The 24,202-nt window shown below is 44.2% G+C and overlaps 1 protein-coding gene and 1 pseudogene across 1 annotated transcript in view; one reads left to right on the plus strand and one right to left on the minus strand.

The window, feature by feature from the left end:
- SLC44A1 (solute carrier family 44 member 1) overlaps positions 1-24,202 on the minus strand; it is a 138,617-nt gene that overhangs the window by 73,647 nt on the left and 40,768 nt on the right. Inside the window, exon 2 of the mRNA XM_075594642.1 lies at positions 5,206-5,295. Within this exon, the coding sequence (XP_075450757.1) occupies positions 5,206-5,295 (90 nt within the window). The remainder of the gene's footprint in view (positions 1-5,205; positions 5,296-24,202) is intronic.
- LOC142473265 (U6 spliceosomal RNA) lies at positions 15,335-15,399 on the plus strand (annotated as a pseudogene).

Below are 24,202 nucleotides of genomic sequence, written 5' to 3' on the forward strand. Positions count from 1 at the left end.
AAATAAAACTGTAGCGGAATAACCTACCCTTCTGCTTTGAAGCCACCGGGAGAAGGAGTGGCTCAGTGAGTAAAGACACTGACTGACACTGAGTTTAAAGCAATCTGGTTCAATTCCCGCTGTTGGCTCCTTGTGACCTTGGGCAAGTCACTTTATCTCCCTGTGCCTCAGGCACCAAAAACAGATTGTAAGCTCTACGGAGCAGGAACCTGTGGCTGCAAAATGTCTCTGTAAAGCTCTACGTAAAAAACTAGCAGCGCTATACAAGAACATGCTATTATTAGGGCTACTGGTGTTAAAGAAAACCTTAGTACAGTAAGTTTCAAAAGCAAAAAAAGAGGGCAGCAAAATCATTCTTACGGGATTTACCTCATTAACCTTTTGGGCTACATCAAAACAGCTGTGAAGAAGCATTTTTGAGTTTATAACTTATCAGGCAAAACCAGCCTTGCAGATGCTAGGCAACATCAATACCTTCTTGATCTTGTCTCCATTGCAAAGCTAACAGTATTTACAGTGGTTGTGTTGCTAAACCTGGTCTATGCTGCTTCTCTGCCGGAGTTTCAAACCATGGATAGTTTACATTCATGGTTTATGTTCTGGATCATAGGCCATACTGACACTTTCTTGGTTCTTAGACAGTGAATCACACTGATGATGGTACAATGGTGTTTATTGTAGGTTCTGATCTTACAGCATTGCATAGCTTTCCTTTGCATGGTGATGGTGCTCCTCCTGAAGCCTCCTTGTGAGACCCAGGGTAGCTGGAACTCACTCCACAAGGGGAGGAAAGAGACACCTACTTTTGTGAGAGCGCCAGTATTTATACCCTTGGGTGTGTCTGTAACTCCGCCTCATAACAAGACAGATCTGGATACTGACAGGCCATCACATCCAGTATGTGACCCAATCAGTATCCACCCTTCAGGCTGACACTCTGGCTGTTGCTAGGCCCGCCCTTAGATACATCAAATGTATCTAAGGCTGCAAAAGCACACAAGGCCTTTCTGAAGGAATTAACCCATCCACTGCCTGCACCGAACCGGACTTACACTGGTAAAGCCCAGGAAAGGAAGTAGCGGCCGGAGGCTAGGCTACACAGTCTAAAGCAGAAATCACCACTGCGTAAAGTTGGTTGATATTTCAATACAAACAACTCTGCCTTGTGTGGATTGTAAGCTTTGTGGCATGGATTCCCTTTCCTATTGCTTTGATGTTCGCTATACATATTGTTTTATAATTCCTTTTGTTCTATTGTCATTTTCCTACATTTCTGGCACCAATGTATATTTTTTTATATCCCTTGCTATATGTGACAGTCTCACACACAGCCTATCAAGATTCTTCTGTTTAGAAGATGCAGTTCCAGAAAACATTATGGTCCTTCGCCAAAAAAAAGCTGCTTCCCCCTTTGCTTATACATAATATTCTCCAACATGCTTCACATAGTGCGGCAGAGAAGAATGCTCCTGCTGCTTATACTGCCTTCTGTCAATGGATGTGGTGCACAAATATTAACGGTTACTGTTTTTAACTGATGCTGGTATTTGCTCTACATGTATCTGGGGCCTATTCTAGATCAGCCAAAGCGGCTGACTGGGTCTTTCTTCCAGTAACTTCAGCTGAAAACGTCCCAATCGACCGCTTTGGCAGATATACAATAAGCTCATAATTGTTTAGTTACCTGCTACTAGCGGTTTGCGAATCATGAATGATGAACTGAGCTTTGTTTTCTAGATTACATTACACTTATATTAAAAATTCCTTTTTACAGGATTTTTCTATATGGGATACGGTGGTTGTTTTAGGTTTCCTAAATTACCTTGGCATCTAGTTGAAAACCACTAAAAACTGAAGAGGCTGCACACATAAAATAGATCACTAAAACAACCACAAAAATGCCAAAGATGTACTAGAACACCTCCTTTTATAATATAGATATTACAACACAAGAACGAGTGCTCTTCCATTTCTTGAGCACAGCACAACTACTTTTTAACAGCAGTCATGACACTTCGATGCATCACCAAACCATGTCAAAATGAGTCCTGTGCAAGACCTGTGGTGAGAAGAGTTAGGAGAGTCCCCTTAGGCTTTGGTCCTGCTGCGTCCGGCGGCGCGCGCTACTCACCATGTGATGGTTTCCTCCCGAGCCGGTCCCAGTCCCCCCTCACTGCACGGCTCACTACACTATGTGACGTGTCAGCCGCCAGGGGATGCAAGAGAATTACGATCCCGAGCGGTGACGCGTCACGTGGTGCGCTGGTGAGCCAATCAGTGGCGGGGGCGGGAGCTGTCAGAGCTTCCCCCACCTCCAAAAGGTAGGGGGGGGGGAAGAGAGAGAGAGTGAATGAGTGTGAGTGTGTGTGAGAGTTTACCTTCCGGCAGCAGCACCCTCCTGCAGCACGGGAGACCGACCCCCGCTGCAGCCATCCGCTGGGAGGGGAGGGGGGGATATCGGACGGGAGCTGGGAATGTGGAGGGGGGTTATCGGACAGGAGCTGGGCATGTGGAGGGGGGTTATCGGACAGGAGCTGGGCATGTGGAGGGGGGTTATCGGACAGGAGCTGGGCATGTGGAGGGGGGTTATCGGACGTGAGCTGCGCAGAGGGCATGTGGAGGAGTAGGACGGAGATCGAGGGCATGTGGGGGGTCCCTCCTGCAGCCCGGGAGACCCCCGCTGCAGCCCTCCGCTCAAACCACGCCCCCCGGCCGCCGCACCCGCTCCCTACAGACCGCATATAGCTAATGCTCTATATGTTAAATATAGAAAAGACTTTGAGAAAAGTGTAAAAAAAAAAAAAAAACCCTCTCCTTGTGAAACAGGCGTGCAACGCAATTGTACAAAACAGGAGCTGCTACCTTCTGATTTTGGATTGTGTTGTCAAAACATGTTAACACGCCAACTTGGAAATGAAAAGAATAACTTGGAGAAATCCAATTACTCATCTTCTGAGCAACAAACAGAAACAAAATCTGGAAACTGCATGCTGCCCTGCGGTAATTGGCGTTCTTATTATAGCTTTAACGATCACCCAAAAATATCATAATTATAAAGCGCGGGCTTGCTTTTTCCCCTGTTCTTGGGGGAGAAAAACGATACTCTTACTGTATGCCTAGACACACTAAATAAATAACTTTATTTCATATAGCGCTTTTCTCCCAATAGGACGCAGCACATAGGAATTGTTACAGACACAGTCCCTGCCCAGATTAGTTTACAATCTATGTTTTTGGTGCCTGAGGCACAGGGAGATAAAGTGACTTGTTCAAGTGCACAAGGAGCTGACACCGGTAATTGAACCAGCCACTCCTTCACTAAAGGTCGGTAAACGAAGAACAAATTGGTGTCATCCATGTTTAATGCCACTTTTGTTTATCGACCTATTCACTAAAACAGTGGTGGGCAACATGGTATTCTTGAAGGGCCACATGTGCGGTCCTGGAGCCCTCTGAAGGGCCCCACTCTCCCCGGTGCCCAGGCAGCAGGAATGTTGCAGCCAATTCACTAAAGCCAGAAGGGGTTAACTCTCACTCCTTTGCAGCCCAGGTTTGTAGTTCTGTATTTTCTCCTTCCTCAATATGGCCTCAAATCTCAGAATACATTGCTTGGAATTAAATATTGTCAGTGTTAGCCCGATTTATTATTATTATTATTATTAGCATTATTGTATTCACTATTAAAACTTGAATGCTATTTCTTAGGAGGGTAACAGTCAGGCAGGCAGGCAATATTTTACAGTACAGTATTAGTGTACTCAGCACTGTACTGTACAGCACATGTACTGTAGCACTTTATGGAACCAGCATATACACAGCATAAGCATCATTTTAATAAAACATGCAGGGCCACCAATAGAAATCTTGGAGCCCAGGACAAATTAAAGGAGCAGGGGCCCTCCCTCAATCAATCACCCGATCTATCCCCCCCATTAATCCCAACATCTCACACCCCACCTTCCGCCCTCCGTTAATATTCACACCCTATGCCAGGGGTGCGCAAGCTTTTCTTGCTGCGCACCCCCTGCCTGCTCTCCTCCGTTCGAGCCCCAACCCCCCTTACCTCGGTGAAGCGTAAAATGACGCAGCAGGCCCGTGTGACATCACAGTCCGTATGATCTTATATTACTCTGCTGATTTATTTAAAGTGTATGGTGAATTTTACACAACTTTGGAGAAAAAAACCCATAAGTATTTGAGAAAAAAAAGCTATTGAATCTCATTGTGGATGGGTGCAGAGAGGTTCCCACCCTCTACTTTACCCAGTGGCAGATTTCCCATTTGCTTGGGCCTAGGGTGGCAAAAATGTCCGCCCCATATACGTTTTCCGCGCTCTCTGGCTTAATGGATCTCATAATTGAAGTGTTTGCTGAGCGAAAAGTGCGGAAACGCAACTTCTGACTTAAAAATAAATGGTTAAAAATAGATTACGAGTAATCTATATTTTATATTTAATCTATATTTATATGTGTGCGGTATATTTAATTTTGAATCCACAGAATACGTTCACATATAATGGGGCCCTGAAAAATAAATGTTTGCCTGGGGGCCCGCGCATGTCTAGCTACACCTCCGATCTTAACTAAATGTGATAGGGATTTGTTTTCCCAGGAAATTGTATATTTTGATCATGATTTTTCAGGAAATTTCAGTTTTAAACCATGTAATTAAAAAAGTGAATGTGGAAATACGGACAATAACCCAAATAAAGTCCCCAGAATTAGGACCCCTGTGACTCACCTCCTGAAGGGAGGTGGCAGCTTAAAATGTGCAATCTTGTCTAACATTAGTTGTGTTATAGCAGATCATGTGGTTACAGAATCTAGCTTCCAGTAAAGACAGTGGTTAGAAAAGGCATGTACCCACTCAGTTACTATTCCAGCCGCCTCCCTAATAATGTCATAACCACTATATTGCAGTTTCTTGCGGTTATAGAAAAAGATGCCAAAACCCATTCCCTCGAGCGGTCTCACAAAGATAGCCAGATCATGGCAATGATTCAAAGCGTTTCAGAAATTAGCTTCTCCGATATGTTTTCTTCCATTTGTTTCTACAGACCTAAATGACATCTAGATTATATAGAGGAGGTCAATAAGACGCCCTACATCACTTTTGTAGAATGATGTCCTTTTTATATAGCACAGATGATGTATGCAGAGCTCGTCAGTAAGCCCCTAACCACAGTGAAAGTACATGTTTACTCACCATTCCAACACAGAAAAGGATGAACAGTAATAGCCATGGTATATCAGTACAGCTGTGTTCCTCCAAAGGCCTCCAGTCCCGTTTGGAGCTCTGAAAGGAAAGAAAAAAATTAAAAATACAGCACATAAGACCAGAAATCCTTCAATATGACTAAATGTAGCTCGTTTAGATACTAGTGCAGAGGTTCCCAACCTCTTTACATTGTGCACCCCCAGCTAGAACATATATTTGTTAACAAACGCCTAATTAAAATAAATATTATTGCCTACTCAGACTATTGCTAACAAAACAGTTTGACCAATCCCAGGCAGTACAATGTCCTGAGCTGGTGGAGGGAAACACACGCTTAATATGGCCCAAAACTGCACCTCAGTGTGTGCCCACAGCATGGGCGCTATAGCTGTCAATTACTGTGGGAGCTTCCAAAGTCACACCCAACAATGCCTTGGTGCTGTGGATGCAAAGCATTGTGGGGAGCAACTTTGAAAGCTCCTGCTGTAATGGACAGGTACACGATCCATGCCATTTGGTGCCTTACTAAGTGTGCTATCCCTATACGGGCTCATGAACCCACTAATACAGCCTGGGAAGTCATTACATTTATTATGCTTGGAGACACTTCATGAACTCCCGGGAGCCCAGTAAGGAATGACTGCACTAGTGACAGAGACAAATCCATTCCACTTCGATTTTTTTAATTGTAATATTTTATTTCATAATTAACCATTTTCTTAAACAACAAAACATTGCTTTTCAGTTTGGATTTCATATGCTTGGGTATTCTTGACAGACCATTTTCTAAAGCTGCCATCTCCTCTGCTGCTGAGACAACAACAAAAAACCCTGATGGTATTTGTTTGTTGTAGAGTCCATCTGTTGTTGTCTTTAGTGAAGCAAACCCTTTTATATTCTATAGTTGCACTCTGGAGATATTTTTTTTTTTAAGGTTTCCATCATAGAAATGTAAAATGGCTGCTGCTAATCACATATCGTGCATTAAACAAACAGACGTTGCTGTTGTAGACCCTACCTAGTGCCATCAAAATAATAAATTCATATTTGAAATTCATGAGGAAAAGTAGAGGATACTTCCGGGCAAAACGGAGCTGTATTTACGGAGTTGGGTGTTCTAAGGTCTGAATGCTGGGACTATGATTTCACGTCAGGCACATGGAGGGAAGTAGCTGACATTTAGATATCTTCCTACTACACCGGATGGTGTATCAGCTACCTGCCTAATATCATCACCCCTCCTGCTTACACTGACTACCATCTTCCATCCAGCCACGGATAAGTATCCTCATTTACTGCTTGTGTATATCTACAGCAATTACCTGGCTTTCTACCCTCCTACAGTCTCAGCTGGTTTACAGATTGTCTCCCTTGAATGCTTTTTCACTATTTGAAGTGAGTGCAATTCCTGGCGGCCACTTTCTGCTTATTAATAAATTGTCAATTTTACAAACAATATTATGCCATGGAGCTGGCGCTTCTTTTTGTCTTTGTTTTATAGATTCTCCTGATCTGGCTAGATCAACCAAGGAGCAGCCTACTCCACATTGTGACTGACAATCTCTGTATCTGGACTTTTTTCTCATCTGTTTCCATCATTTGGACTGGTTTGTTCTCTGATATTCACGTTATATGGTTTTATTATTCAATTCTCTTATTGCTTTAATTATTTATTTAGTATTATTATACAAGCACTATTTGATTATTTAATAATTTAGTCCTACTCACTATCATATTAGAACTTACTTATCACACTTACAGGGCTACTCTTTGTTTCTTGTTTTTGTATATATATGTATAATTTCTAATATATATATATATATATATATATATATATATATATATATATATATATATATATATATATATATATATATATATATATATATATATATATATATACATACACACACACACACACATTATATATATATATATATATATATATATATATATATATATATACACACACACACACACACACACACACACACACACACCCCATTTCTATGATTATAAATACAATGATCCACTCTTAAAACATAAATCAAAACAACACTGTAAACTTTTCACACAGACTGCACTGACAGCGCAGACATGAGCTGTCAATGAAAGCCAGATTGAACACTGGTTACTATCAATACTGAAGCAACTAATCTGCACAATGGGGTCCAATTACAGTGCTTATGCATAGGCTGCCAGGGAAAAGGACTGTGTGCTTTATTGGCCCTGACTACATTAGCACAGCTGAGAACAAAGCTTCAGGTGGATGGATTTGACTTCTCAAGCAAGACCTGGTTTGCAGCAGTGAAGAAGTATAGAAGGTTACAGTAACTTTTATGAGGAGGGGTGCACACATCTCTAGCAAAAGAGGTTGGAGCAATACACTAAGAGGGCCGTCATAAATTAGCAACATTTATACAATTTAGTAATAGGCACTAAGGCCTCGGTCCCGCTGCGCTCGTTGGCGCGGGCGGCGGGTCGCGAGTTCCCCACCAGCAGGGGAATCCTCGCGAGCCGGTCCCGGTCCCCCCTGGCTGCACAGAGCACTACACGCTGTAGCGCGTCAGCCGCTGGAGACACCAGAGAATGGTGTTTTCTAGCTTTGACGCGTGACGTGTGTGGCTGTGAGCCAATGGGGAGGGGAGGCTTCGGGAGGAGAAGAGGCTTCGGGGAGCGGGGAGGAGTGTGGAGTGAAAGCAGGTGAGTGCCTTTCTCTGTGTGTGTGTCTGAGTGCGTGAGTGCCTGTCTGTGTGTGTATGTGTGTGCCCGAGTGCCTGCCTCTGTCTGTGTGTGTGTGTGTGTGTGTGTGTATGAGTGCGTGAGTGCCTGCCTGTGTGTGCGCGCGTGTGTGTGTGTGTATGAGTGCGTGAGTGCCTGCCTGTGTGTGTGTGTGCGCGTGTATGAATGAGTGCCTGCCTGTGTGTGTGTGTGCGCGTGTATGAATGAGTGCCTGTGTGTGTGTGTGTGTGTGTGTGTGTGTGTGTGTGTGTATGTGTATGAGTGCCTGCGTGTGTGTGTTTAAACTTACCTTCCAGCTCCAGCCCGAGTCCGTGCTGCCCGAGGGGGGGGAGAGTAGCGGGTCCCTCCGCTCAAGCCACGCCCCCCCTCCCTGTCAAACCGCCCACCTCCCGATCAAACCTCCCACCTCCCGCCCACCTCCCGCTCCGGCTCCCGCTCCCTACAGACCGCAGATCGCGGTCTGTGTATCTCAGCGCACCGCCTGTCAGCAGCGCAGGTGCGCTGACTCTGGGAGCGGGGCCTTAGCCTTAGGCATGTGATATAACTTGGCTCGTATATGCCAAGATGTTCTATTCCAGAAGACACCCTACGGCACAGACAGTTTCGGGGTCTTCCGGCAGTGGAAGGTGTTGTCTTGCGGAAGGAATAGCACAGCTTGGTAAATATGGTTAATTGTCTACACATCTTGCCTTCTATTTCAGAATGTAAAAAGGTATAACAGCTTTCAAAATGTAACCCAAAAAGGCCCAAACGCCAAGCAGAAACACAACAAATAGCAGCAACAAACGGCTTTTGCCAGGGGAGGTTCACCTATGAGTGAAGAAATAACGTAGTGACAAGGGCTGAGGTATTCAGGAGTTCTTAAAATCAAATGGTGATTGCCATTTTAAGAAGCCCCAAAGATGATGGAATTTACCAGAGACTCTCAGAGCCACCACCAGTCTAAGGCCGCGCCTATATTGCCGTCGATGGCGACACGACGGGTGACGTCACCTGTTGCCGTCGCCACAGACGAAAGTTATATTTCGCCGGGCGGCATCGTCGCGGGTTTCCCCGACATTTGATTGGTTCAAGGGCTGTCACATGAGGCGACAGCCCTTGAAAAATCTAATTTTGCCGGCTACCAGTTTTCGCGGCGGCGACGTCGCTCCATCGCATTTACTATACGCGCACGCGGCGGCGGGATTGCATTTGTTTTCGGGCGACGTCGCGTCGCTGGCACTATAATCACGGCCTAAGTTCTTTAAAAACTAAAGCCGTCTCACATTTTAATCTGTTCTGTAACGGTTACTTACACTTATAACATATATTATCTTTAACTGGGCATGCTATGTCTTGCATATAATGTATAAACAAAACAAAAAAAGTGGAACCGGGCGCTTCTAACTATGAAATAACTCATGTGGATTAGTGATGAAAACCAATAACAGTGAACCTAAAAAAACAAATAAGTATATATACAAATGCAGTGAATAAATAACCTTCACCAAAAAGACGTGATTAATAAAATATTAAATGTGAAATACATATAAATACAGCAGCTCTACACCCTTTAAAGGACTGTCCAGGTCCAATGTAGTCTTGCGTTGTCTTCCAGGTAGGAGGAGCGCTGTGATTCTCAAGATGATATGTGAAAAATAAAGAAATAGTATAATAGTGCAGATGGTATTGATGAATGGAATAAAAAATAGTCTCTGTGTTAGTGTTACTCACAAATTAATTCAGATATATCAGACATATCAGAGATCCATCTCTCTCTGATGGGAGCCCTTTATTGGAAGCCATCTAGTGATGGAAGCCTTGTAAGTGTTGGTCTGGTAAGCTTGACGTGTGATGGAATCATAAAATACTCAGTATACCTCCCAAGGAATATGGAGAAAGAAAGGAGAGAGCGCACAATGGTATAGTATGATAAGGGTATATATTGCACAAAAATAGCATGTAGGTAATGCACTCAAATTTTTGCATTAAAGACAATTCGTTGGAGAGAACTGCTGGTGACTCGTGGAGGGCACCAGTGTATTCAGTCACTGGAGGACTTCCGCATACGTCACATCCACCTACGTCACGTCCTGTGACGGCTCTGATCAGGGCGGAAGAAGCTGCCTGGTGATTCAGTCTCCGTGACTTGCCAGCACCTCCCTGTGTTATTTTCCCCAGTTCTCAGTATCCTCCAACAGCTGATTCTACGCGTTTCGCTGTTGCTTCGTCAGGAATCAGCATATAATGTATAACCCTGTTCACTTAATGTAACTATGTATTTGGAGCCATGTATCGGTCATCATAACTATGCCCAGGACATACTTGAAAACGAGAGGTAACTCAATGTAAAACTTCCTGGTAAAACATTTTATAAATAAACAAACAATCAATATTTCTCCTGAACAGATCATTGGATGACGAAATATTTCACCAAGAAATGTGTGCCAAACATGGAAATGAAAAGACGTTTACTTTAAGGCAACTAGATGATTCTGGGTTACTTTAAGGTACTTGCAGAGGCACATTGGTTGCAGAATGGGCAACGTGTAGAAATGTGACGTCTCACATTATGCTGATTTGACCTCGCCACTTATTTCTCGCTCCTAGTTTATGAGTGTAGTAATCTAAAGTTTCTTCGAATATGAGGACATGATGTACTGCATTTAAGCACAGTGGAGCACCAACCTGAAGTTTACCCAGTTGCACACGAGGCAGAACCAAACTTTCATGTAGTAACATAGGATTACCACGGTACTGATAAGTAGGTAGAAAAGAAAGTCTGGAAATGATTTTGTACGCCATGTTTCCAAAGTGGTACAGAGCGTCATGGCACTGTATTCTAACCTGGGGGCCCATAGAGGCACCCAGGACCTGGTGCTCATAGAGGAGACCAGGAGACTTACCCAGGAGGGCCAGAGCAAAAAGGAGGAACAGACATTAGGCGTACAAAAAGTGGCAACGAAAAGTGAGAGTACTGATTGACAGAGAGAGGGGATCAGAGACAGTGACAGATAGGCATCAATAACTCAATGAACATAATGCACTACATGGAATACTTTGCAACCTAAGGCTAAGCAGATCTTTAAAAAAAAATCAGTGTAACTCAGCAGCTACAATGTATCTTTATATTACTACGGTAACTATCTATTGTAATAGTTCGCAGCTCAAACTGCTAGGAACATTGGCAAGAAATGATCACAAACAGGAAAGTGTTAAAAAGATCTTGTACTGCTTGGGAGGTGGCCTAAACCTGCTATAGAAATCAAATGATGATTTAAAACTCATTAAAAATGATATTGAAGAATAAATTTTTTTTTTAAATGTATTATCTAACATTACAGAACTGATTTATTACAAAAAACACAAGTAGGATATTGCATTAATTGATCCTTTAAGGGATTACTAAGGATTTTGTAGTCGCTTAGGACCTATCAATCGAAAGGCTGGGAAAGCGTTCATGGACAACTATATACAAATGAAAGGAAAAGTAGCTCTGCAGTCTCTGTACAGCTACGGTACAATCTGCCTTTATCTCCCTTTCAGCCTGGGAATGGAAGCAGTGCTACAGTGAAGCTCCTGTCAACTAAACAGAGTTTGTAGCATTGAAAACGAATACATCGCCTTTGAAGAACGTTCATATTATTCCAGAAAATGTACGACAACCTGAACAATCCATTTGGAAGCAAAATTTATATCCTGCTACTTGCCCTGTCAAATAAGGCAGTGCCACTTCTCACCAGCCCGTGTATAAAATATTGCAAAGCACACTGCAAGTTTCAGAGCTCACATTGGCCTGGCCACGCTCTCATAATGACTTTGTTGCAAATTCAGTCATACATTTCCAAACTTTCACAGTCTTATAATTATACAGGACTCACATTGAAAGGCTTTAGGGATTTATGTATCGGGTGCAATCACATTGGGCTTGTTTTTAAGTTATTGCCATTTACTGGCTTGTGTAGCTCCAGTAAAACATCTTCAGCCATTTCTTATATAGCAATATTAGAAAAACAGATGGATTTTGGGGGAAGACTACAAGGGACAGGAAAGGGGAGCAGCTTCACCGAATTCTGTTCTTAAGAATGTTTGTGTTACCACAAAAAAAAAAAAAAGAGAAAGAAAGGGAAACATCTTTTCTAAAACAACTCCCTTTTGTGGTGTAGTACTGTAAGTTTTGCTCAGTACATCCAGTACCACAACACTTTAATAACCGTCTTCAGCTGCTTCGTTATGGACAAACACATTCCTCCTTTGACCACTACAGCCATGTACAGTGAGGTCTTTCATACATCAATACCCATGAGCAGCCCAATGATGAAAGGGGCATTTCTACATTTCAATGACCATTACACTCACTGTATCAAGACTGTATTCTTAGATGAACAGACCTTAAACACTCCCTATTTTAAAGCTGCAGTACAAGCTGCAGTTTAAAAATAAATAAATATATATATATATATATATATATATATATATAGTTTCCCCAATCAATATGCGCATCAATACAATCTGCAAACTGACAAGTGATTAACTAAGCTGCAGATCGATCCGTTCTGTTATCGATCGTAATTGCTCTGGGTTATTTAATTCAGTTCTTGCACAGCATTCTGGGCAATGTAGTCCTGGAATATGATTGACTGGGCAGTTACTAGATACAATTGGTGCACTGCTACGGAGAGGGCGGGGCTCAAGAGCCAGAGCCTATCAGAAGGGGAAGGGGGCTGTCACTTTGGAAATGCTTTCTACATTAGAAACATTAAAAATGTCTTTAAAACATTTTTAAATTTTTTTTTAAATGCTACAAGTACAGCTGAACCCCGTTATAACGTGGTGCTCCGGGGCCACATAATGAGACCTCATTATAAACGGGATCGGGGAAAAAAATGGCCGCCGCGATCAGCTTCCCCTGAACCCAGCATCGCAGCGGCACCCCCACGCGGAGAGGGGGGGGGCAAGGGGTGGTGTGTGTGTGTGTGTGTGTGTGTGTGCATAAGAGGGAGATCAAACTAAATTGTATGGTGTGTAAGCATTTATGATGTGTAAACAGATCACTGCCATCCATTCAATCTGGTCCTAAATGGAACTGCGCTTTTGCAGAGAACTTGTTTTTAAGAGCAAACAGACTTGCAGTAAAAAAAAAAGAAGCCAAATCCCCCAACTGTCCCGTTTTAGCAGGCTCTGTACTGACCCCCAAGCAGTGTACCTGCTTGTATTGCAAGCTTCTCGCTTGACAACTGGCAAATCAACATTTTCAGGGATGCCGATTGGTTGATTGAGCGGCCTCGCTACACAGCCAGTCTTAAAGCATCGCCAAAGATTCAGATTGGCCCGTGGCCTCAGATAGCGTGCAGCAGCGGTCAGTGGAACCCCAGAGGTCCTTATGGTGTGCAGGGCCCCCTCAGCAAGCCGAGTCCCAAAGTGATGGTAAGGAGCGTCTGCCAAATTATGTGGGCTATTACATTGCTGGAGTGCAGGTTATTATATGAAGGGTGCTGGAGTATACGATGGGTGCAGTAGTACACTGGGGGTGTATACGAGCAGCGTGAGGGGGGAATATACCAGGGGCGTGCGGGGGGGGGGGGGGAGGACAGATGATGGGGCGTGCGGGGGGTACAGATGGGACGTGCGGGGGTACAGATGATGGGGCGTGCGGGGTTATAATTGGCACGTATATCCATTTTCCTCTATGAAATGTTGGGAGCATGTGAATCAGGCCGGCATTATAACAGGCCATTACACTGTTAATGTGAGCTCTAGATACCTACATCTGGATGGTGAATTACTAGATCTGTACCTCCATGAAAAGGCCTCATAATCTTATCCCTTTTTTCCCCCCTAACTTTAAACCGAAATCAAAAGAACAGTTTTATTTTATTTATCCAATATTGCTTTCAGTTTCACTGAGATTCACATTTTCCTCATACATTCCATTATAAAGAAATGTGCATTCTTTAGCCCTCATAAAACAGATGAATGAAAAAAATATTGTGTCGATAGCTCTAAAAAGCTATTTCTTTCTCTGCAAATTGACATTATTGCTAGAGATTATCCTCCTTCATTGTGTGCACAGACGTTATCCAGTCTGCACAGGGGATAGAATATCTGCTAGGTGTGTTTGTCTGTTTGGGGGGAGGAGGAGAATCTCAAGCATGCTCTCCCAGCAGTGCAGGAGAAGATGGTGGAAGCCATTGGGGAGTCTGATACCAACCATCTTACAGAAGGTACCCGTGATGTGTTATTAAAGTTTAAAAAAAAAAACAAAACATTTTTTAAATGGGAGCCATGCTCAGACCGTGTTATAAGTGGATCCGCGTTGTAGCGGATCGCACTATAAACGGGGTTGAGCTGTATTTTCTCATAATACAGAACGGATTTATTTAAAAAAAAATTTTTAAAAACACATGTAGGATATTGCTTGAACTGCTGCTTTAAAGGTAACAAAGCTAATAGTTCCAGCATGCTCTGCCTATAGGCAAAGTAGCGGGGATCCCTGCTCAGCCTATTAGCAGAGTGACCAACTAGAGAGGTGCAATCAGGGACAAAGCATATACAGTGATTACGAGAGAAAAAGGTACCCTATGTGATGCACACTACTCTACTAATGAAAATAAATACATTTTATTAAATCATAAATCATCCCCTTTTTCTCTCGTTATCACTGTATGGGCAAAGTAGCAACAAGTGGGAAATGCCAAATCAAATGAATATTTAATAAATGCACAAGTTATATACAAGGAGCAAAGTGACACCAACACAAAAGAACAAAAGCACACTAAAAATAGCAAAAAAATGGGAAAATGTTGAAGTGGAGAAAAAGTGGGGGTCTACACAATGGGGGATAAACAGGGGGCAACGTTTCGGGGACAAGCCCCTTCCTCAGGCCCGTTCCCCCATGTCCCTAAAGGAACAAGAGGTACTTCCCTTACCCCAATACCCCTAAAACAATAAACAAAATAAGCCCTAGTTAACCAAGCAACAAAAGATAATCATGCTAAGGTACACTGTAATAGCAGCAGAACACGAGAATGTGAGGTGAGTACACAATAATGCAAAATCAAACCACAGGGTATCGAGCAGCAATAGTAGTCTCTAGCTCTCTCCTCTCCTGCTGCAAATGGGGCAGTGGAATGGCTGGTCAAATACCAACGGTTGATACAGTATCTTCCAAGGTTAGTCATTCACATTTTACAATTTGAAAGTTCTAGGACGGTGTATATTTGCAATGGGTTAATCAAACGTCTTGCTACTAAAATTAGATAGCATTTGAACTAAATTTGAATTACCTGCTACAAATATATAATACGTTACGCTGGGGATTGCCTGATTGTGCAAATATTAAAGCTGCAGACCAAGCAATATCCTACGTGTGTTTTTAAAAAAATTAATCAGTTCTGTGCTCGCTTCGGCAGCACATATACTAAAATTGGAACGATACAGAGAAGATTAGCATGGCCCCTGTGGCGTCAAAGACGAGAGGGGGCCTGGGGCCCCCGGATGTAGTCAGATATTACCAGGCGGCCCAGCTGAGGCAGGCGGTGGTATGGAATAACCCCCCGACCTCCAATTGCTGGTTGGAGATAGAGACGCACCACGCGGCCCCCACCCCCCTCTCGGCCCTATTATGGTCTCAGACCCACAAAAGCAGAAGGCCCCTGAGATTCGACCTCGGGGCAATGAGGTGCACGTGGTCTACATGGATTAAAACCAAAGGGAAACATGGCCTAGCTTCATCCCCCTCGCAACTCACCCCCATTTTCGGGAACCCGGACTTCCCACCCGGCTGCTCCCGTACCCAATTCGGCCAATTCCAGGGCCTATATATCAGAGTGATTGCGGATCTGCTGGAAAGTGATGAGGTCCTGCCCCTACAAGAACTGAAGAATAAGTTCTCCTCCCCAGACCTGCCCACCTTAAAGTACCTTCAGATTAGGCACTTTGAGAGCCCAATCCCCGAGTTTAAAATTCCCAGCGCGCACCAGATTCGAGACCCTCTGTCTCAAAGGGGAATATCAGAGAGGCTTAATCTCCGAAGTATACAGAACACTAGAGGCATCTCAATCCCCCCCATACACTCCTATATGCAAAAATGGAGCACTGATCTGAATACCCCTATAGACCTGGAGGACTGGGAGGATATCTGGGAAGCTGCTACCAGAACATCAATTTGCTCAGTCACGAAGGAAAATATCTATAAAATTTTATTCCAATGGTACCTGACCCCGAGTAGACTGAGCCAGATCTACCCAGGCACCTCGGACGTGTGCTGGAGAGGATGTGGTCAAAGGGGGGACATGCCCCACATTTGGTGGACATGCCGGAGATCCAGAGATTCTGGATCAGGATCCAGAATCTCCTGATTGAAACTTTGGATTTAGAGGTCCCCCTGGACCCCCTGACGTACGTGCTGGGGAAACCAATTGAAGACCTCCCCGCCCCTATAGCCAGACTCTCCTCGGCGATCCTAACGGCTGCAAGATGCTGCATCGCAGCGGCCTGGAAGCAAGGTAAGGCCCCTTCCAGGAGAACAGTAATCAAAAGAATAGACGGGGTTATGAATATGGAGAGACTGACAGCCATGTTGAAGCAAAGAATGCCTCAATTCTATAAAACCTGGGAACCTTGGCCGGGGTCGGGGGCCCCGACACTGACGCAAGCCCTGCTCCAACACTAATACCCTTGTGGACGAGGGCCGATGCGCCCCTCCCCACCACAATCCCTTCACCCCTCCCTCTCCCTCTTTTTCCCCATGTCGCTCCCAACTATCCACCCGTTCCTCGTCATCCCCCCTCTTTTCACCACTGATAACGGGAAAAACAAGGTTTATTGTGTGTCTCAGAATATCTCACTGCCATGTGCCTGTATTTTACAACGAATTGTCATACTATGCTGTGAATGTTATACCATGGTCTACATGTAAGTGCTTCAAAGGACACCAATAAAGAAAAAACATTTTTAAAAGAAAATTAAAAAAAAACAGTTCTGTACTATGAGTAAAATACTTGTAACATTCACTGTTTCCTCAAAGCCATTATGTGATTATTATGTGAGTATTATCGTTTGTGTTTAACTTACATAATGGTAGTACCTCCCATTAGAAGTTAAACACAAACAATAAACAAGCACAGTGCTAAAAATGGCAATAAGCATGGACTGTTGCTTTAAGAACATTCATTTGGTCAAAGAAGCAGCAAGTATGTGAACACTAAGGCTAAGGCCCCGGTATCTCCGCTGCAACGCGCGCCCGAAAGAGTGACGGGGGGGGGGGGGGGGCCATGACGTCACCCGGCAGGTTCGCCCTCATTGGTTGAACCGCCGGGGGGCGTGCCGTATCGCTCGACGCGAGTCCTGCTCTCAATTCTATTGAGAGCAGGAGCAGCTCTCGCCCCAGCGCTGCTGCCCCCCCCTCGCAGGGGGCCCGGTGCCATTGAGGGGAGGGCTCTCGTCCGTGTGGACGCTGTAGTAGGCAGCGGGGTCAAGGCCTAAGGCCTGGGACATAGTAAGCACTTAGGTGCTGCTGCTCACTCTTGCTTGCTGCCGCTCGCTCTACCAGGAGCTTTTTGCTGTCCTGGCAGAGGAGACAGCAAGCGCGCTTGGGAGGCGGGTATCACTGTGTGTGTGTCACTTGGTAGCTGTCAGTGTGTGTGTGTGTGTGTGTGTTTGTGTGTCACTGGGGATCCTGTGTGTGTGTATATTATATAATATTTGAAAAATTTAAAAAAAAGACATGTGAGAATAAATTATATATTAACATTGTGCAACTTTGATAAATATATTCGCACACACGCATACATACATATACACGCGTGCACGCACACACACACACACACACACACACACACACACACACACACACCTCTGTGCTGCCTCTGTCTTGTCTGGGAGTTACAATGCCGGACCGGCTGCAGACCCATTGGCTCCTCCGCTTCCCCGAGCAGCAAATTTCAAACTTGCCTGTCTCTGGGAAGTTTCTCAGCCTCCGCACGCATCAGCAAGCATGCGGAGGGAGAAACCATAGCCGCGCTGATAACAGATGCAGGGGCTTTGTGCATCTGTTCACCGCGGCTCAGCCCGGCTCAGCGACGCTGAGTGCACTATGTCCTGGGCCTAAGGCTGCGGCCAGGGTGGAGGACGTTTTATGGCCAGCCAGTTGTGCACTTGGGGGGGCGAGGCCTTCCCGTCACGGAGCTGATTCGCCCTCATTGGGCGAACCGCTCACGTGACGCATCAGCCAAATCAAATGATGTGGTGGTCTCGCCAAGCAGGTACTCACGCTGGCCACACACATTGCACCCTGGCTGAGGCCTTACAAGTTCCATGTCAATTAACCCCTTTTAATGGCAGAGGCATGCCAACACATTGTTTGCCCCTCCAGCATTGAGGGGATACAGAGATAAAGGGAGCATCTCCTCAGGAGCAAACCAAAATGTAACCAACATATATGCATTTGCATTTTATGGTCTACAAGTGCACTTTATACCTGCAAAGACACCACATAAAAAAAAAAACCACATTACACATTTAGTGTAATTATATTTGTGTTCATCTGAGCAGAATATCCGTTACGTCGCCTCGGTATTGCTTGAGTTTTACCTGTTTGTGTGTTCGACTATCTTCTATTTCTCTGTACAAACGTTAAGACTAGATGCAGAGTAGGTAAAGTTCTCTCAAAATTGCTTAGTTCGCAGGGCGACGCAGCTCTGGTGAAGATGACTCGAATGGCTGACTACTTGTTTAGCAATTCTGGCAGAAATTATCCACTGAAGCATGCATTGCCAGGATGTCACTTTCTGTGCTAGTCCATCTTGAGGTATGCAATTTTTGTTTTGCATGTTTAGGGAGATCACCACCATGACAGACCCTCCAACATCTTGCCTCGAAAAATAAGTAGCACTGTAGTAGCTCTATTGGTGCTGGATGGAGCTACTTGCAACAGTTACAATGGAAGTGCCCTAACCTATGCCGCTTACCACACAAAACATCCTCTCTGTTTAATAGGTACTGCTGGACTTATAGACCACAAATACATGCAGTGTACCTGCTAAGAAGGTACAGTTGGAGGGTATGCAATGACCATTATTTTCACTGTGTGTTACCCAGAGTCTGAGGGGTGAAGTTGTGACCAGGACTGGGGGAGGAGCTAGTCGCAAGGTCTGGGGCACGGCCAAGCTAGTCAGAAGTGGGAAGTGTGTCAGTGAGTGTTGAGTGTAGAAAGTGTATACATACAGCTTAACCCCGTTATAGCGCGATCCGCTATAACGCGAATCAGCTTATAACGCGGTATTCACGTGGCTCCCGTTTTTTGTTTTTTTAAAAATTCAAATTTTTTGGGGGGTTGGGGGGGGGGTTGGGAAAAATTGGGACAAAACATTAATAAAAGCTTAAAATAAAATAAAAACACAAACCCATCAAACAGCACAATAGAACAGAAGAATACTGTATAAGTGAATAGGACATAGGCTGAAGATCTCCTACCTCTCCTACCTCTCCTCTTTATGGGATTGTGCTGCCTCTGCCATATATATATATAATGGTAATGGGGAACGGGAGGAACAATAATGGAGCAGAGCCGATCACACGCACCATGTCCTGTTCCTGTGGCGCTCAATGACCGAAATTCCGAAGCCCGGTGACGTCTCTCACACTTCTGTCTCTCGGGCTTGAGGACCCCATGTAGGCGGCCCTACACAGCCCTAATGCATGAGACATGCAAATTGCGTGAGACTTGACAGGGATGCTTTCAGACAGTTTCATAGTTGCCAAAATAATCTTTGAAAGGAGTATATCAACAAACGTAAACAGAGCAGCCACGGCAAAAAAAAAAAAAAACTATTTAAAGCCAAAGCAGTTTAACAATACGCATTGTTTTAAACCTAACCCTTTTTTATGCCAGCAGAGATTTTCTTAAGTCAGAAGAAGCCAATGAAAAACAAAAAACTCAACAAATTCACAGCGCTCCTCTAAACGCTGAACCGCTGTGAGAAATAATGACCTGCCATGAGCCAAGTGCAATCTTTCAATGCCAATGTGCTACGATTGATTCACGGAGAGCAATACTTAGGAACGCGGGTGTAAATATGCTGGTGGCTGTAAACACAACTGCTGGGGCTTGGAAAAAAAAAAAAAAAAATCAGACTATGATTTCAGTTGGGAGGTATCACTAATCTCTGTGGTGTTGCAAGAGCCTGAAACCTGAATGTAGAAGGAATGAACAACTAATATTCAGCGGTGTCTTACAATACGGGCAACATTAGCACTGAGGGGTTAGTAAAGCACACACAGTAAATACTGTTATATAAATCAAATACTGTATATCCTATTACAAATCAAGTACGTGAAATTACCAGTTACATTGCTGCAAATTAGTAACAATTTAAATGCTTTTTAGTGCACTCGGATGCAGCTGAACATATCATTCTAATATACAGCTAATAGTACATAGCGTGTGCATCGCACATAGACCCCTGGTTCCATGCAGTGTTATTACAGCGCAGTATAATTCCCTGTAATTGCCAACGCCGTCTGCCCAGATTGCCATTTTGTTTTGCATTTGATTAATTTTTTTTAACTTGTTTAAATTTCTCTTTATCTTTAAATTCTGATGCTTTCTTCAGGAGATATAAGCGTTTGAAATATTAAGTGTCTGGGACATTAAAATGAAGCTCTCCCAAGGACCAAGTGCACACTGTCTAACGGTTACCATGGTAGCATCAGAAGCTAGATATTGGGAAAAACATATTAACACTAGAAAAACATTTTTTTTTTTACGACCAGGGCTTGCTCAGGTGTCTATATATTAACATTGCACAAGTTGAATTCATATAGGCTTCTGGCGGGGGGGGGGGGGGAGGGGGAATAATGCTTTAACCCATTGAGTGCCTCATGGCATAGTCACTACTATGTTATGGGAACTGGCATCCCGGAGGCCCCATGAGGTAATGCCCGTTTTTTTTTCTGGGTTTGATCGCGTGGGAACGCAGGACGCAATCTAACCAGTGAGGAAAACTGAGGAGGATCCGGCCTCTCCCATTTCCTCCAAAATGGCCACCGCAGTCATATGTCTGCACTGTGCCGGAGGGGCCGGGCACTCAGGAGTTAAGCCTTTCACTGGCAGAGGGGCCTGCAAGGCACTCCTGTTTTAGGCCGTTCAGGTAGCAAAATGATCAATGAAAGGAGAAGGAAGTTTTCTCCCTCAAACAGGCCAAGTCCAGCAAAGCTGCTATAATTACATAGGGCTGCAACAGCATGCTCTTGAGAAAGGTCCTTGTGTGGGACAACAAACAAACATCGACCAGCTTCCATAAATTATCCTCTGGAACGCCCATGTGACTGAAAACCTCATCTTTTTTTTACACAGCACAACAAAGGCAGACAATAGGCACTTGTTTATCCATAGTCTTATTTGTAGATAGGGAATGTGAAGACAGGCAAAATGCAAGATACAGATGTAACCCACATTATTGCAACGTGTGGCACACTCCCGCGGTTGAAATGTCGCGATAGCCCAACCCCCTTCTTGCGTACACCTGATTCAAGTCAATGGGCGCTTCTCATGCTGGCGCATTGAGTATGTCCCGCTACAGCATGCCAAACGTGTCAAGAACGTTGGCTACATCTGTATATAGGTTTGTGTGCAGCAGGCACAATACATCCTTCCTCCGGTGAGTTCACAATCTCATTTTCATTGGTGTACGAGTCGCAAGGAGACACTGAACTGTGAATCACAATCTGCAAGTTCACATACAGTGTTCTTCCAGTAGATAATTACTCTCCTATCTACTGTATCCATACATTAAGTTATCCTATCAACAAGCGTAGTAGCGCCAATTGTGATTTTTTTTTTCTTAACGTTTAGTCTGATGTTTCTTATGCATGGACAGCTGTATAATGCCCTTTGCCATAAATGTTATCCATACAAAACATCATACATTGCACTGAGCTTTTGAAGCAATCGCAAAGAGCTCGTCTTGGGTAACATTTATGCCAGCCGATTGACAACACTGCTGTCACAACCAGAATATAAATGAAACCATTAAAAGAATGAGACACATTTATTTTCCCATGATGCCGCAGGGTCATTCCAGACGTGCAATTTGAAATGGCCTTGATACGGTGAATCAGCTCCAGGGCCTTTTGCATAAAATAAAAGGGAGGTTTTGCTAGGGGGAAAAGTGCCCTTTTGCGTTTCAATTTTATTCCTAAAAGCTTTAGCTGGAAACGACACTGATTGATATGATACAGGAAGTACATTTATAAAAGTAGGGGGATTTTGAGACTATTTCTGATGATATGAAACCACTGTAAAATTACCAAACGCCGGACTGGCAAGTTTCATTAACTTAACCCCTTCAGTACCCTGACATACAGTGTCACCCCAGGGACACATTGCTCGTTTTTTTGTTTTTTTTTAGGGCCTGCACGCCATCGGTGATCCAGTACTACACGGAAGGTGGGCCACCCCCTACGTCACATCAGGCCGATGGGTGGAACCCAGAAATGATCACATGATCGTGAGAAAGAGTGGTCACGTGACCGAGCAGTGCGGGATGGTCCGTGGCCACGGAGATGGTACTGAAAGGGTTAAAGCAGCGCTCCTTGGAACGCCAACTACTTCATTTTACCAGCGTATTGATGCAATGTCTCATTCCTTACGAGGAGGACATTTCCACCATCATTTTTGACCCAAAATGCCTAAATCTCGCACTTTCCGACCCATCTGTTTTTTTTATATTACCAATTAGAAATAGACATTATTGCATAAGGAAATAAATGAATTAGAGGTTTAAAATGTGTTAACCTACTGCCACCGACATCTGGACACAGGCACTGAATATAGTGTAAATGTGTAACCAAAGAAAAAACAAAAACCTCAACAAATTCACAGCGCTCCTCTAAACGCTGAAACGCTGAGAGAAATAATGACCTGCCATGAGCCATGTGCAGTCTTTCAATGCCAATTGTCATGGGAGACCAGGTTACACATTTTTACCAGGATCATACATTGAGCAAAACAAGGCAATTAAATACATTGTAATTTATTCGCATAAATTAGCTTACACACAAATGAAACACAAAATACAGACAAAAAGACACACTTACTTTGGGACTGGAGTTGAAAACGAGACTTTCCTAGCTGCAGGGAACTCTATTTGAGAGGTTTACCCTGACTGGGACTTAGCCCAGAATCTCCTGGAACCCAAATCAGCATAAAGTTCCATACGCCACCGCTACATTCTCTTTTGAGAACTTGGTCCCCCCTGACTGCGAGTTATTCCAAATTCCCTGGAACTCAAATCGGCATAAAATCCTAGCCACGTCCGCTACAATCGTTTCTGAGACCTTGGGCGCAAAAGTCGGGACTTAAACTCTGGCGGGCAGGCTTTTCATGCTTGAAATCAAAGCCTGTTGCTCTGCTATTCGCACAAAGTAACTTTGAAAAGCCCGCCAGCGCTCTTACTACAATCTGATTGAAGCTCAGAATATTATAAGAATCTGTGAGGCAATCAACACGTGGGAAAATTCCCAAGCAACCAGAGACAAGCCGGCTAGAAAAGCCGGGTCAGCGGGAAATCTGAAATAGCCAAGGGACATGCGCAAGCCTGGCACCTTTCTCCCTGGCTATCTCAATGCCATTCGCTGGGACAGGCTCCACCATGTCTGGCAGAGCAAGTGGCAGCCCACAGGATTGCCATTGATCTCTGGACCTAGTACTCCGCCTTTCCCCATTGACCAAATGCTATTCTCACCTCTGGGCATCTTCTGACCTCTTTAAACTCCGATATCCAGCAGTCTTACTGACGCCTATGGGTTAGCTCGGGGAGCCTGTTTGGACATCGATTTCGATTGTAAAAAGCACAGTACATTTGAATAAAGTATATTTTACTATACATCTGATCTTGGGGAACAGGGGACAGAAATGGAAAAATGTTGAAGGTTTATGTCCATCTGCCTTATTGCCCACACACTCTCTCTTGGACTTAGACTGGACTCTCAGAGCCTCCCCCCCCCCCCTCAATCTTCTATACGGTTGGGGCAGCTACAAACCTAATACTAGTTGTGGGTCACCTTGGCACTAGCTGGGGATGCCTTCAGCTATAGGAATACATATTGTATCCCTGTGCCTCATTCTCCTTTCTGGGCTGTGCTGAAGCAGGGTACCCTAGTGGTGAGTCGCCCTTGCGTTTTCAAGGGGAGGTATTGACGGGACAATGTGTGCTACATGTGTCCGAAAATCAAGCATGATGCCTGCGGACATTTATAGGGG

The sequence above is a fragment of the Ascaphus truei genome, chromosome 1, assembly GCF_040206685.1.
Source record: "Ascaphus truei isolate aAscTru1 chromosome 1, aAscTru1.hap1, whole genome shotgun sequence".
Lineage (NCBI taxonomy): Eukaryota > Metazoa > Chordata > Amphibia > Anura > Ascaphidae > Ascaphus > Ascaphus truei.